Here is a 13,001-nt window from a genome sequence, read left to right as displayed (position 1 = left end):
GGCAAGCCCCAAAGATCCTCTGGCTTTTTACAAAGGATCTGGGCCTGGATCTCAAGTCCTCATTCTTGCACAGCAAGCACTATATGAATTGAACTGTCTTCCCCAGCCCAGACAGTAAACGCCATAGGTTTTCCTAAGCAGTCAAGTTGGTTTGTCACAACCCTCACAACACCCTTTGTAACAAGACAGCCACACACAGTACATGAATATACACCACAGCCATGTTCCTGTGAAACTCAATGCACAAATGCTGACTTTAGAAATCCACACAAGTTTAATTGGTCACACGGTTTCCAGCTCACCTCCAAATATACACTGCACTCATCAGATAAAAAGCATAAAAGCCTTTCAGGTTCATTATCTGTACAAAAACAGGTGTCAGGTTGGCCTCTGCTTTAAAAGAAGACTGCCTCCAACTGCAACATATTTTGTGCATGTGTATGTACACACTGACAAACAACTGCAGCCAGAGAAGAATACAAGATGTGTTCTCCTCCACAATCCCCCTTGAGACAGGGTCTGCTCATAGAAACAGGTTAACTGTCGTCATTGTCCCCTAACTCCCCCTCCAACCCCCTTTCCAACACCTACCCCTGCTAGGCATCAATCTTCCTGTGTCAGTCATCCCCAGGAATGGAAGTATGTGTGGTCACATCTGGCTTTTTTTGTAGATGCTTAGGTCCTTACACTTGCTCAACCCACACATTATCATTTCTGCAGGTTGCTCTTAAACACATGACGGGGTCTCTACACTGATGGCCTTTGGGCTCTCAAGGGCATTGTTGAATTCATATACTGCTTCATATCATCCGTTATGGCATGAAACACTAGCATTTGAAAAAGCACCACACCATCCCAAAACCAGAGGCTTAGAAATCATACTAGCTCACCTCTGACCATGCCACTCTTGGTGTCCCCATAGCTCAGAGGTGGAAGACCTGGTGTGGTCACTTACCCTCACCTCAGTTTCCCCAACTATCTATCAGGAAGCATCTGTCCTGTGGTGCACTCTTGTCCTCTCAGCTCCAGTGTCACACCTAAGGCACTTCCATGCTGACAACAAAGGCCAAGGAAATGTCCCAGCTATAATTCTAATTATTTTTCTTCTTTTTCTGTCCTCTTGAGGTGCAGTTTCACTTTCCTGCCAGGAAGCCACACTACTGCCCTCCCCTGGCAGGCCAGGTCCTCACTATGAAAAGAAGGGCATGGTTTCACCAGAGCGTCTCTTCACCTTTCTACTTTCCTGGGCCTCTTTTCTCCTATCCCTTCTCACCAGCCTGCCTCATCCATCATTATCTACCCAAGGATAAACATAACAAACTGTACTTTGTAAAATTTTATATCTAGACCTCATTTAGCAAGCTTCTTCTGTCCCTTGTAATTGGTTACCCCTTATAATCCATAACAAGACCACCTTCTGATCAGTGCATCATGTGGGAAATTAAACAGCAAAAAGATAGCTAGTTGCCTTCATACCATTTTCCAGGAAACTGCTGCTACTAAACTCTCACCTAATAGTTCCCTCAAAAGAGATCTTAAGGTCATCCTTGGCAGCACTGCCAGCTTGAGGCCAGCCTGTCTGCCCCTTCCTCATTCCACCTCACAAAAAACCATGTTAACCTTATCCCTGGGCCTCTCCCAGACCTAGGCCACTTTCTGTCTCCACACACAGAATAAACTCTTGCTTACTTAAACCCAAAGCTGCCACAGATACACATGTTGTCCCCCAACTTCCTACTCCTATTCTGTGTCTTATTTGCACAAGCCAGTAAATGAACCAGCTTTAGTGGCTAGTATCTGTTGCTGAACTCTCAGCAAGCACATCTGACATTCTTGGTGAGATATGCCAGTGCTATGGGTGTCATCAACTGTGGCTGTTGAAATTAAGTACTGCCATCCCTGTCTTCACACACTCAATCTGAATACCAAGGCATGTGTCTTGCAATAAAAGCATGAAAGTAACCTCCTTACCACATTTCGTGTGGACAGAGCATGCATGTCTATTAGGAAAGAACTTTAAAACCCAGGGAAGCACATCTTGGATCCCAGCACTTGGGAGGCTGAGGCAGAAGAGTCTCCAGCCTGGACTACATAATAGTGAGGGTACTGTCTCAAAAAGAAAACAAACCAACCACAATGATGAGGAGGAGGAGGAGAAGGAGGAAGAAGAGGAGGAAGAGGATATGAACAACTATATTGCTTTAGCTCTTGGACCTTGTGAGGCAAAGATTACCCCAGATCAAATGGAAGAAAGGTTCATGACTGAGTCATTTCCATTCTCATTACATCACATATTTAGCTGATTTGTTCTGCATTTTATACTTTCTAGTGGCATTTCAGTTAAGACAGGCACTGAGTCATGAATTCTGGAATAATCAGTGAGGATCATGACTATCAATCATACTGGACCTTGCAAGATTACAAGTACCAAAATTATTCAAAAAGTTCCTGCCAGAGGTAACAGCCTACAGCTGAATGAGTTAAGGCAAGGAACCCTGCACAAAAATAAGCCTTTCCATCAGGCAAGAAGTGGGCTAGGGGTAGCTCATCTAAAAACAGTGGCCTAGTGCTCTCTGAGTCATTTGATACAAAGGCTTTCCCTCCACCCTCATGGAAATCTAAAGACAGCACTAAAATTGCAGCAATTCCAGATACCTTTCCCCAGCAAACAATCAGGACAGTGCAAGTATCATCCTCCCATCTTAACAGCTAAAACATAGGGCACTAACAGCTCCCTGGCCTGCAACAACACAGAAATCTGCCTCGGGTTCCTCAAAGATCAGCCTAAACTAGGAAGAAGGAAGAATGTCCTAATGTGTCTCTCACCTAGCCCCACTATGAGAACAAGTCTCTGCTCTGGTGCCAATAATATCATCTCCTGCATAGTCAATCCCTTGTAGCTGGTATGTCAGTTCTTCATCAAGCACCATACTGTAAAACTCATCACAATCCATTCAGGACATGCACAACAATGTCTACTGTATACTTGGAGAGTTCACAATCTGCTCTTGGATACATAACTAGTATTGGGAAGGTGCAGGTTCCAACTCCAGTGAGCTCGAATGCCGTCTTTGTACTTTATCCATATGCTGAGCAGAGATTACAGACACTCCAGGGCATTGTGCAAGCTAGGTAAGCATTCTACAACAGAGCCACATCCCCAGTCCTCATAAGTCCTCCTGAATGTGAACACCTTTGTTCTCAAGATTAACATGTTACATGTTCACGATCACTATATACAAAATTAACTGTAGATGTTCACGTTATTGAAATTAGACACAGGAAAAATTCCAACTCTTGTGTAAATAAAACACAAAGCCATTTTAAGCAAATTTCAAAATGTCATCATGGGGTCAGGGGAGGGGGTACAGTTCAGTTGTCTAGAAAGACACCTGGCTTTATAGCCCTCATTCTTACTTGCTGAGAACACAATTCACTTCCCTTGGGATATCAGCTCTGATGAACCCCATGACCTGTGAAGCTTCTCTGTTTTTCTCCATTAACAAAATACAGGTAGCATTTTGTTTAGTCTGTTTTGTGACAGAAGGTCTCATGTAGGCCAGGGTGGCCTCTAACTCACGATGTAGCCAATGAGGACTGTCATCATTATGATCCTCTGTCATCACCTCTCAAGTCAGGGATGACAGGCATGTGTGCCCTACGTCCAATTTTATGAAGTGCTAGGAATGCAGCCCAGGGATTCATGAATGATAGGCAACACACTGCAAACAGAGCTACAGCCTCAGCCCTAATAGTAGTATTCCCAAAGGGAATGCACAGATCAAGGCAAGAAGGACATGAAGGTTTCTAAGGCAGTGAAACTACTATTTGGGAAAGTGCAGGTAGACATAACTCCCTTATATATTCATCCAAATCCAGACAACAAACACATAGAGTGACCCTGTGAACTGTGGACTTTAGTGACCACACTATGTCAACACAGTTAACTTCAGTTACCAGCACACACTTTGTGTATATGACCTTGTGGCTCACAACCATGTTAACTCTAGCTCCACAGGATCTGCTGTTTCCTTGGGCACTTACATACATGTGTGTTCACACAGACACACAGATAAAAAATAAAACATTTTAAAGGAGGGAGGAGCTAGAATTGGTGGCTTAAGCCAGCACTCAAGAGAGCAAATGCAGAAGTACTGAGAGGAGAATTGGAGGTCAACCTGGACTATATGGCAAGACACTGTCTCCAAACACCAAAACAGAGCTGAAGAGATAGTTCAGTTAGTAAACTGCTTGTTATATAAATATGAAGACTGAATTTACGTCGCAGAACCCACATAGAAAGCTGGGCACAGAAAGCTGTAATTCCAGGACTATGGAGGCAGACAGGAGAATCTTGAGCCATGCTGGCTATGCAATAGACAGCTGAATAGATCTGTGGAACACAACAGTTCACCTTTGGCTTTCACAAGTACATGCATATTGTATCCTTACATTGACATGTGCACAAGAACACCTGTACATATATATGCACAGCCCCCCAAAAAAAACCTAACAATGGACCCTGTCACTTTTTATAGCCACACCCAGCTGATTACCGATGTTCTTTTTACCTTGAGCTGAACTCCAACTATCTATGCAGCTGAGGGTGACTCTGAACTCCTGGATCTTCCTGCCTCTACCAAGTGCTAGCACTGGACATATGAGCCACCATGCTTGGTATGTGCAATGCTGTTGGACAGACGCTTAGTTTGTGCGTGCTAGGCAAGCATTCTACAACTGAGCTACAACACCAGCCCTAAATGCACACTTTTAGTGTTGTGGCCTCCTTGCTGTCTCCTCCTGAACATTTTTTTTCAGTAATGCACTTTTAAAACACAACTTGAGTTTTCAGAACTGAAGAAACCAGAAGGAAAAGCCAGGCAGTAGTGGTACATACTTTAAGTTCCAGCATTTGGGAGGCAGAGGTAGGCAGATTTCTGTGAGTTCAAGGGCAGCCTAGGCTATATAGTGAGTTCCAGGACAGCCAGAGCTACACAGAGAAACCCTGTCACAAAAGAAAACAACAAACAAGCAAACAGAAAATCCAGAATGAAAATGATTGGCTTGGACATGCTTTCTCATGGACTGAGACTTAAATTACAAAAAGCAACAACTAGCCATGAGAGCTATGTATTTAAAGTCTTGACTGCTGTCCTCTCCTTCAAAAGGCTGTGGGTTAAAGGCAATTTGGATGACAGAACAGCAAGTTTTGTAGGAAAAAATTTGGTAGTCATTGCATCTAGGGTAATCATCAGAATAAAGTAGTACTTAGACCTTGAAGAAATCATTGTAAAAAAACAGTGATTGTTTTCTGTGATTTATAGTAGTTGTTTTCATGAGGGAGCTTTACAGCCTTTGCGTGACTTTAGTCACAACCTGGTCCTGGCAAACCTGAAACGTCTTACATTATTTAATATTGCAAACTGCACAATAAGGACTAAAATTCCAAGGGCAAGGTGCTCCTTCAAGAAACATGTATATTAGATCTGGGTTTTGATATAAGGAACTTGTTTTACTCTAAAAATAACTTTTGTGTAACAAACAATAAATATGCCTCTCATAGCATTCAGCCCATCAGGGGAGCTCCCTGCTGCCTGCAAGGCCATATTTCATCCTTGAGTGACCCTCTTTCTTTGTTGGTCCCAAGAATACCTCAATTACCAACACTTGACGCCCAACATGGGGCTTGAATTGAAAAAAGATCTGGACACTCAAGGACTGGCAGTAAAGTACAATTGGGTAAGCCAGACTCCAGGATTTGGCAAGGACATGGGGAATTCCCCATCACAGAAGCAGCAATATATAGTTGCTAAGATGCTTGTTAAATGAGAAGCACTAACTGCACATTTGCAACATTTTCAAATACAAAGAAATAATCTCCAGAGACAAAGAATAACAGAGGGAGGGGAAAAATATAGAAAAGGGAAAAGGTAGGTTTTCCTGGTAGAAGAAAGGGACGTGTTTAATCAAGGAAAAAGGTCCTTCCCAGTGGAAAAAGGAGAAATGTTTAATCAATGATCTACTTCACCTCCTTATGCTGGTATTGGGGAATGGTTGCCTAAGGTCATAAAGACATTGCCTCAGGTGGTTCCAGTTGCTATGCAGTAAATGCCTGTGAATCATCATTATCCTTAAGGTTATGTTCAGATTAGTTGGAAGCCTAAAAAAATGACAATTCTGAAACGATTTAAAGAAGCAATGATGGCATATGGAATGCATTCATCCCATGTAAGACAGATTTTACATAAATGGACTATGCAGAAAAAAATTATTCCAAATAATTGTAAGGAATTAATGACAGGTGGAACTGAGAACTCTGCAGCTGTGACTCCTTGTTACCCTTTTCTGCTAAGGACCCATCAGTGCAGAGCAGTAACACTTGAATTCCAAGGAATGATGGGCGGGGCTCCACTGCTGCACCATGAGCTAGCACAGCTGGCCCACAACTTAGAATTTTCTTGTTGTTTGTTGGCTTAATTTTTGTTTAAATGTTTTTGCTTTTCCCTCATAGTGGGAATAACTCAGTATTAAAGGCTCCTTCATGGGAAAGGTTTTTTGTTTTCCCCTAATTGTGGGAATAACTCAGTATCAATGGTCTTTTCTTAGAAAAAAATTAAAACAAGCCCAACTTCTACTACAAAAACAATTACAAACAGGGAATGAAGTACTAAGCCAATGCTTTCTAGAGGTATTACTCATTCATTATATGGAGGATGTTCCCTTGATTGTGTAATTAATGCTTAAATGAATGCTTAATTTTCATAGTAAATACTGAAAGAACAAAATTTATAATTTTGAACTATATCATTGGGTTGACTTTTATCTGTTTATCACTACTGAGGATTTGGCTCTGCTCTTTAAGTTGCTTTCTCAAAACTCTCAGTTAAATTCTATAAAATGTGTCTGCTAAGGCGTTAGCTCGTAAGGAGTATACAAAAATTATTTTCCACTAAATAAAATACAGGTAAATTATTTGTCCCATGTTGTTAATAGTCAGCAAGTCATATTAACATGTTATGTGAAATCTAAAAAAATCCTTTTTTTAAGATTTTATAAAAATACTCCATGGATATTGCCTAAGGTTATATCTTAAAATTCTATAGAGACTGCTTTTTATACTTTTATAGCTGGCTCTTGAAAAGAACAACGAACACGTTTACACACAAAATTCCTCATATTCCACAAAAAAAAGAGATTGTACCCATTCTGGGTTATACAGCTCAAAAGTCTAAACTCACTGTAATCAATCAGGTTTTATTAGATGTTTTCTCTGCCACTGAATATCTGAACCGATTGTTTATTTAAATTTAGATGACAGTTTAATGGATGGAGTACAAAGAATCAAGAGTCTTATGGTCATAATGGGTAGTTTTGAAACCCCAGTTTGCATACCCTCATCCAAAATGGGTACCATTACAGAATACTGAGGGTCAAAATTAACTTACCTCATATATAAATTAGTACATGAAGGATAGAGGTACACTGAGAATGGAAATCGACTTAAATAAAAAGGATATAATAAAAGGAAATATGTGGAATTAGGTACTTGAAAATTGAGTCTAGTTCACAGAAAGTTAGAATGGATGAGACATGAATAGTTTAGAGATAGAAATAAAAAGTAGACAAAAAAAGGCTTAATATACTCATTCAGCTCAGTGTCCTTGCTTTAAAAATAATAAATAAATCTAACTTTATTAAAACATACTGATCTTTCACTGGTTAATTACACCAAGATATTTTATATTATTTCTGACTATTGTGAAGGGTGTTGTTTCCGTAATTTCTTTCTCCACCTGTCTATCATTTGTATAAAGGAAGGCTACTGATTTCTTTGAGTTAATTTTATATCCAGCCACTTTGCTGAAGTTGTTTATCAGCTGTAGGAGTTCTCCGGTAGAATTTGGGGAGTGGTTTATGTATACTATCATATCATCCCATCCGCAAATAATGATAATTTAACTTCTTCCTCTCCAATTTGTATCCTCTTTATCTCTTTTTGTTGTCTAACTGCTCTAGCTAGAACTTTGAGTACTACATTGAATACAGAGGGAGAGAGTAGGCAGCCTTGTCCCTGATTTCACTGGGATTGCTTCCAGTTCCTCTCCATTTAAGTTGATGTTGGCTATTGGTTTGATGTATATTGCTTTTATTTTATTTAGGTAGGTGCCATGAATTCCTCATCTCCCCAAGACTTTTAACATGGAGGGATGTTGTACTTTGTCAAAGCCTTTTTCTAAGTGACAATCTGGAAGCGTGCATGGGACTAAATCTAGGCCCTCTGCTAATAAGTTAAGGTTGTATACTTTGGTCTTCTTGTGGGATTTCTAACAGTGGGAGTGGAGTCTCAATTGCCTGTTTTTGAGAACCTTTTCCTCCTACTGGGTTGCCTCTTCCAGCTTTGATGTGAGGAGTTCTTAGACTTGTAACTTGATATGCCTTGTTTGGTTGCTATCCCTGGGAGGGCTGCTCTTTTCTGAAGGGAAATGAGGAGGAGTGGATATGGTGGAGACAGGGAAGTAAGACAGGTGTACTGGGAGAAGAGGAGGGAAGGATATATTGTATGAGAGAAGTATTTTAAAAAAGAAAAAAAAGACTTTGGCAAACAAACAACAAAATATACTCAACTAGAAGCCCAGACTGAGGAAAGTGCAACCCCCAGCACCAAAGAAGGTGCTCTCCACCTCAGTCTCCTAGTGAATAAAAGCACAAGGAGCCCCATGGCTTCCTCATGAGCACCTTCAAGTAGAAGCTGCGCCTCTGTCTGGAGAGGTGCTGTGACCTCCTGATTCATCTGAATTGCCTATTCTTTGTACATCGATTGGCAGAGGAGTCCAAGACAAATGCTTGTGAAAGTAAATGTGGAGTTATCAAAAAGGATCATGTATGGGCTGCCGCAAAGGTAATTCTGAAGAAGAGCAGAGATTAGGAGTCAACATGCTTAAGAATTATAAGATGTGTTAAATAAGTGGTAACATCATAAAAATACTATGAATCAATTTATATCATGGATTATTAAAACATTTGACTATATGAAAATCATACTGAATTGCTGGCACCTCCATCTCTAGAAAACACTAGCAGAAAAAAAAAATCAGCCTAGGAGAAAAGCCAGGAACAGCTGTGGTTGTTACTGGTTAAAGGACGCACCTATAAAACTTTTTAGTCCTAAACAGTCCTTTGTTTATTACTATTTTGGATTAGAATGGATTTTTGTATGAGGATAAATTCCTAAGGTTATAAAGGTATATTTAGGTTAACAAAAATTGACTTAGAGATATATGTCTAATGCTGTAAAATCCTAATCTTATAGAAACTATTAACTTGTTGTAAACTGTTAGATAATTAAGACATACAAACTAATAGTCAATCACCTTTTAATGTACTCAGAACTAAGTTTATAGTTATACTAAGTACAAATTTAATTCATTTACAATGACAAGCTTTGGCCTTCTATATATGTTTTCAAGGTTAAGCTTTAAACAAGAAACTAAACACATAGTTTGTTTAGAATCAGGTATACTATCTATATGGTTGCCTGGTCAAATATTTAAATTTATAGTTTTGTACAACAACAGAAAATTAGACATAATATAAAACAGGCTTGATATTTAGATTTAAATGGAAAAGTAAATTAAAATTAAAGAGGTTTAAAGTATTTCTTCTGGATAATGCATTGGCCAAAAAATTACAAACATAATTATAATTTTTTCAAATTTCCATGGAGACAAAAAATTAAACCAAAAAAATATATTCAGTAAGAATTAAATTTTGAAATTTTTCACCTAAAATTATTTTTGTTACAGACTGAAAATCTGTTACATCAATCTATCTTTAAAATGTAGTAAAAATCACAGCCTATAACAAGTTCTTCCTCCATGAACTATTATGCTTTGATATTGTTCACAATTTTGTTTCATTTACACTATCAGTTGAATAGGTATTTTCATGCTTTCCTGAAAAAATCCAATCAGTTTCCACATCAGTATTTTCTAAAGTCATAATTAAGAACTGTCCTAAATTTTAAAGATACAAATCTTACATTAAAAGCCTTAAATTTAAATCTTTAAAAGTAAATGACAATTGTTAATTAAATGAATTTTGTTTGCTTTTAGTTTTAAGCTTTCCCTTGATCTGATAAAAGATTAGACACTGGCAAGAAAAGTAGTTAAAAAAGAGGCTCCCAAGAGCCTCTAGTAGAGATATTGTTTCATATAACATAAAGACTATTTTTATACAATATTCTAAACTTCTAGTGCATAATTAGTAATAAATGAACATCAGCTTGACATCTAAAAATACAGCTGTCTATGTCTTGGACAATCTCTGCTGTCAGGTATGTAAAGATCTGAGCTCAAGGCATTCCCAATGCTTCTCCCTAACTAGTCAGCTACAAAGCATAGCCCCAAGCCCCATGGGTCCCTGGGGACTCATTATGTCATATCTGAAACTTAACTTTGCTAAATAACCTTTTTATATACATGTCCTTTTAAGGGCTCATTACAACTAAAAATCATAATGGTTCTGCTTATGTTAACAAATGATTTAAAACTTTTTAATATTAATCATGTTACTAAAATCCCTTACTATCCAAAGGGTCAAACTATTATAAAATGCCATCAAATAAATAGTTAATTGACAAATTTTTAAAAATTAAAATGGGGAGTAAGAAATTAAACCCACTTACATCCCCACATGCTATACTATGTTTATGTTAATTTTTAAAATTTTCTACTTTAAAAGATAATGGGGTTTCTTCTGCCCAAAAGCAGCATTTGTCCTAAAGAAAGACAACCTAAGTAAATACTAAATTTTAAAAAAAAAAAAAAGAGCCTGGCTTCTAACATTGAGATGATGTTAATTACACTTGTATCTTTTCAGGGAAAAAAAAAGTCCCAGATGGCTCCTCATTTGAGGCACTGACCAGGACATCCAGAAACCACCAGACAAATGAAACATCTAAAGACACATGACAAATCCATCAAAAGGAGCTGTCCCAAGAGGGAGAGCAAGCTGACAACTTGAGCAGACATCAGGACTTTAACTCATCAAGCTGAAACTTTGGAGAAACAACAAAGACTAACCTGAAAATGATACTGTTATGTTTAATGACTGTGTGGCATGTTAATCCTTGCCAATGCAAAATCCAAAAGTCTTTTGTCAGAGCAGATAAAGGACACCCTGTGATAGGAGACAGCATGATATTGTTTTGCCATGCTAAGGATTGTTTATAAAGGTTTGTACGGAAGACCATATTACACCCATTTTGCTCCCAGCAAAAATATTAACGAAATTTCAACAGATTTCTTATCCTACCGATTTCTATATTTGTTTTTCCTGTAATAATTTTACTGGCTTTAAAATGTATTCTGGCTTATCTACAGAACAACACAATAGAAAAAAAGAGTACTCACTATGTGACTACATAATCTTCAATGTAAATAAAATAGCTTAAATAAAAGGGGAACTGTAGAGGAAAAAATTAGTTGTCATTGTATCTAGGGTAAACATCAAAGTGAAGTAGTTATTTTTTAGAAGTACTTAGACCTTAAGTCTAAGTCTAAGACCAAACTCTTGTTGTTGTTTTTTTACAGCCTTTGCATGACTTCAGTCACAAGATGGTCCTGGCAAACCTGAAATGTCTTGCATTATTGAGTACTGCAAACTGCACAATAAGGACTGAAACTGCAAGGGTAAGGTGCTCCTTCAAAAAAAAAAAAAAAAAAAAAAAAAACTAGATTACATCTGGGTTTTGGTATGAAAAACTTAAACAAGTTTACTCTAAAAAATAACTTTTGTATAACAATCAATAAATATACTTCTACAAAGTAGTTTGGTGTTCAGTCTATCAGAGGCTGGACCTCCCTGCTGCCTGCTAGGCCATATTTCACCCTGGAGTGATCCTCTTCCTTTCGTCAATCAATGTTAACTCAATTATCAACAAGGTTTAACCATTCTACATGGAAGAAATGTTCCAGGACAGTCAGGGCTACACAGAGAGACCCTGTGTATGTGTGTGTGGTGGTGGGGTTGGGGTTAAAACCCCAAGTGAAGGAGTGTGAAAGACTCTCCTCTCCATTCAAAACCTTAAAAATGGGCCTTTACCCTTATATACTGATATACCCTCTAGGCCCAATGCATGCTGCAAATACTGCCATCCTTAATTTCTTTCTGGTTCCAGCCCCAAGTAACACTTCAAAGGATTTAAACAGAAATGGGAGACCACAAGTCTATCCACTTAGGCAGATAAGAGAGTTACACAACAAAGGTTTTTTGCCAGAATTATTTAAAGCATACCAATGTTTTTTTATACAATAGTTGTTGCCTGTGGTCATCTTGCCCACCTAGAAGTTAAATGTCTTTCCTGATAAGAGCTCAGGGAACTTAATAACAGACCTGAATTTAAGGATGGTTGTAACCCTACACTGCACACCCAACCTTGAAGTGTCCAGCTTATGTGTCTGGTGTGGAGGAATCAGAGCCTAATGGCTAGTCAAACATCCCAGCATCCAAACTTTCCCTTATCTCTAACAGGCCCAGTTAGCACACTACTTTCCTTTGGGATATTTTTAAGGTACCACTCCTTAGTTAAATTCTACTTGTGTGACTTAACAGTTTCCTAAGCCAAAGTCCTTTATAGTATCAATTTTATCAATTTTAGCTTCTCCTACATCAATGATACAATGCACTAAAAAAGGGTGGAGAATTGTAGACACTTGCCACAAAAAGACTGAACTATGCACAGTCATAGTTTTGAGCTTTTAATTTTTGTTGGTTAGAATTACTTCCAAGCCAAGTGTGGTGGCACATGCCTGCAGAGGCAGGAAGAGCTCTGTGGGTGAGTTTGAAGCCAGTCTGGCCTACATATCAAGTTCCAGAACTACACAGAGAGACCCTCTCTCAAAAATGCAAATAAAAAATTAAAATAAAAAGTAAAGCCAGGCAGTGGTGGTGCCCGCCTTTAATCCCAGCACTTGGGAGGCAGAGGCAGGCGGATTTCTGAG

General features: G+C 38.7%; 2 protein-coding genes across 2 annotated transcripts in view; one reads left to right on the top strand and one right to left on the bottom strand.

The window, feature by feature from the left end:
• LOC116086553 (F-box-like/WD repeat-containing protein TBL1X) overlaps positions 1-13,001 on the bottom strand; it is a 166,882-nt gene that overhangs the window by 128,126 nt on the left and 25,755 nt on the right. The window lies entirely within an intron of this gene.
• On the top strand, positions 2,388-8,926 carry LOC116080682 (centromere protein W-like). Its single transcript, XM_031357526.1, has 3 exons — positions 2,388-2,457; positions 5,648-5,739; positions 8,747-8,926. The coding sequence occupies exons 1-3, from the start codon at positions 2,388-2,390 to the stop codon at positions 8,924-8,926; spliced, it is 342 nt and encodes a 113-aa protein (XP_031213386.1).

The sequence above is a fragment of the Mastomys coucha genome, chromosome X (assembly GCF_008632895.1).
Source record: "Mastomys coucha isolate ucsf_1 chromosome X, UCSF_Mcou_1, whole genome shotgun sequence".
Taxonomy (NCBI): Eukaryota; Metazoa; Chordata; class Mammalia; order Rodentia; family Muridae; genus Mastomys; species Mastomys coucha.
Note: the sequence above shows the minus strand (reverse complement) of the source record. Positions and strands in the feature narration are given on the sequence as shown.

What these genes read in the sequence shown, in the direction of transcription:
- LOC116080682 (XM_031357526.1), top strand. Translation starts at nt 2,388, where the DNA reads ATGACTATCAATCATACTGGACCTTGCAAGATTACAAGTACCAAAATT. An exon ending in TCAAAAAGTTCCTGCCAGAG is followed by an intron (nt 2,458 to 5,647) that starts GTAACAGCCTAC and finishes GTTGGTCCCAAG; the next exon opens with AATACCTCAATTACCAACAC. An exon ending in TGGCAGTAAAGTACAATTGG is followed by an intron (nt 5,740 to 8,746) that starts GTAAGCCAGACT and finishes ACCTTCAAGTAG; the next exon opens with AAGCTGCGCCTCTGTCTGGA.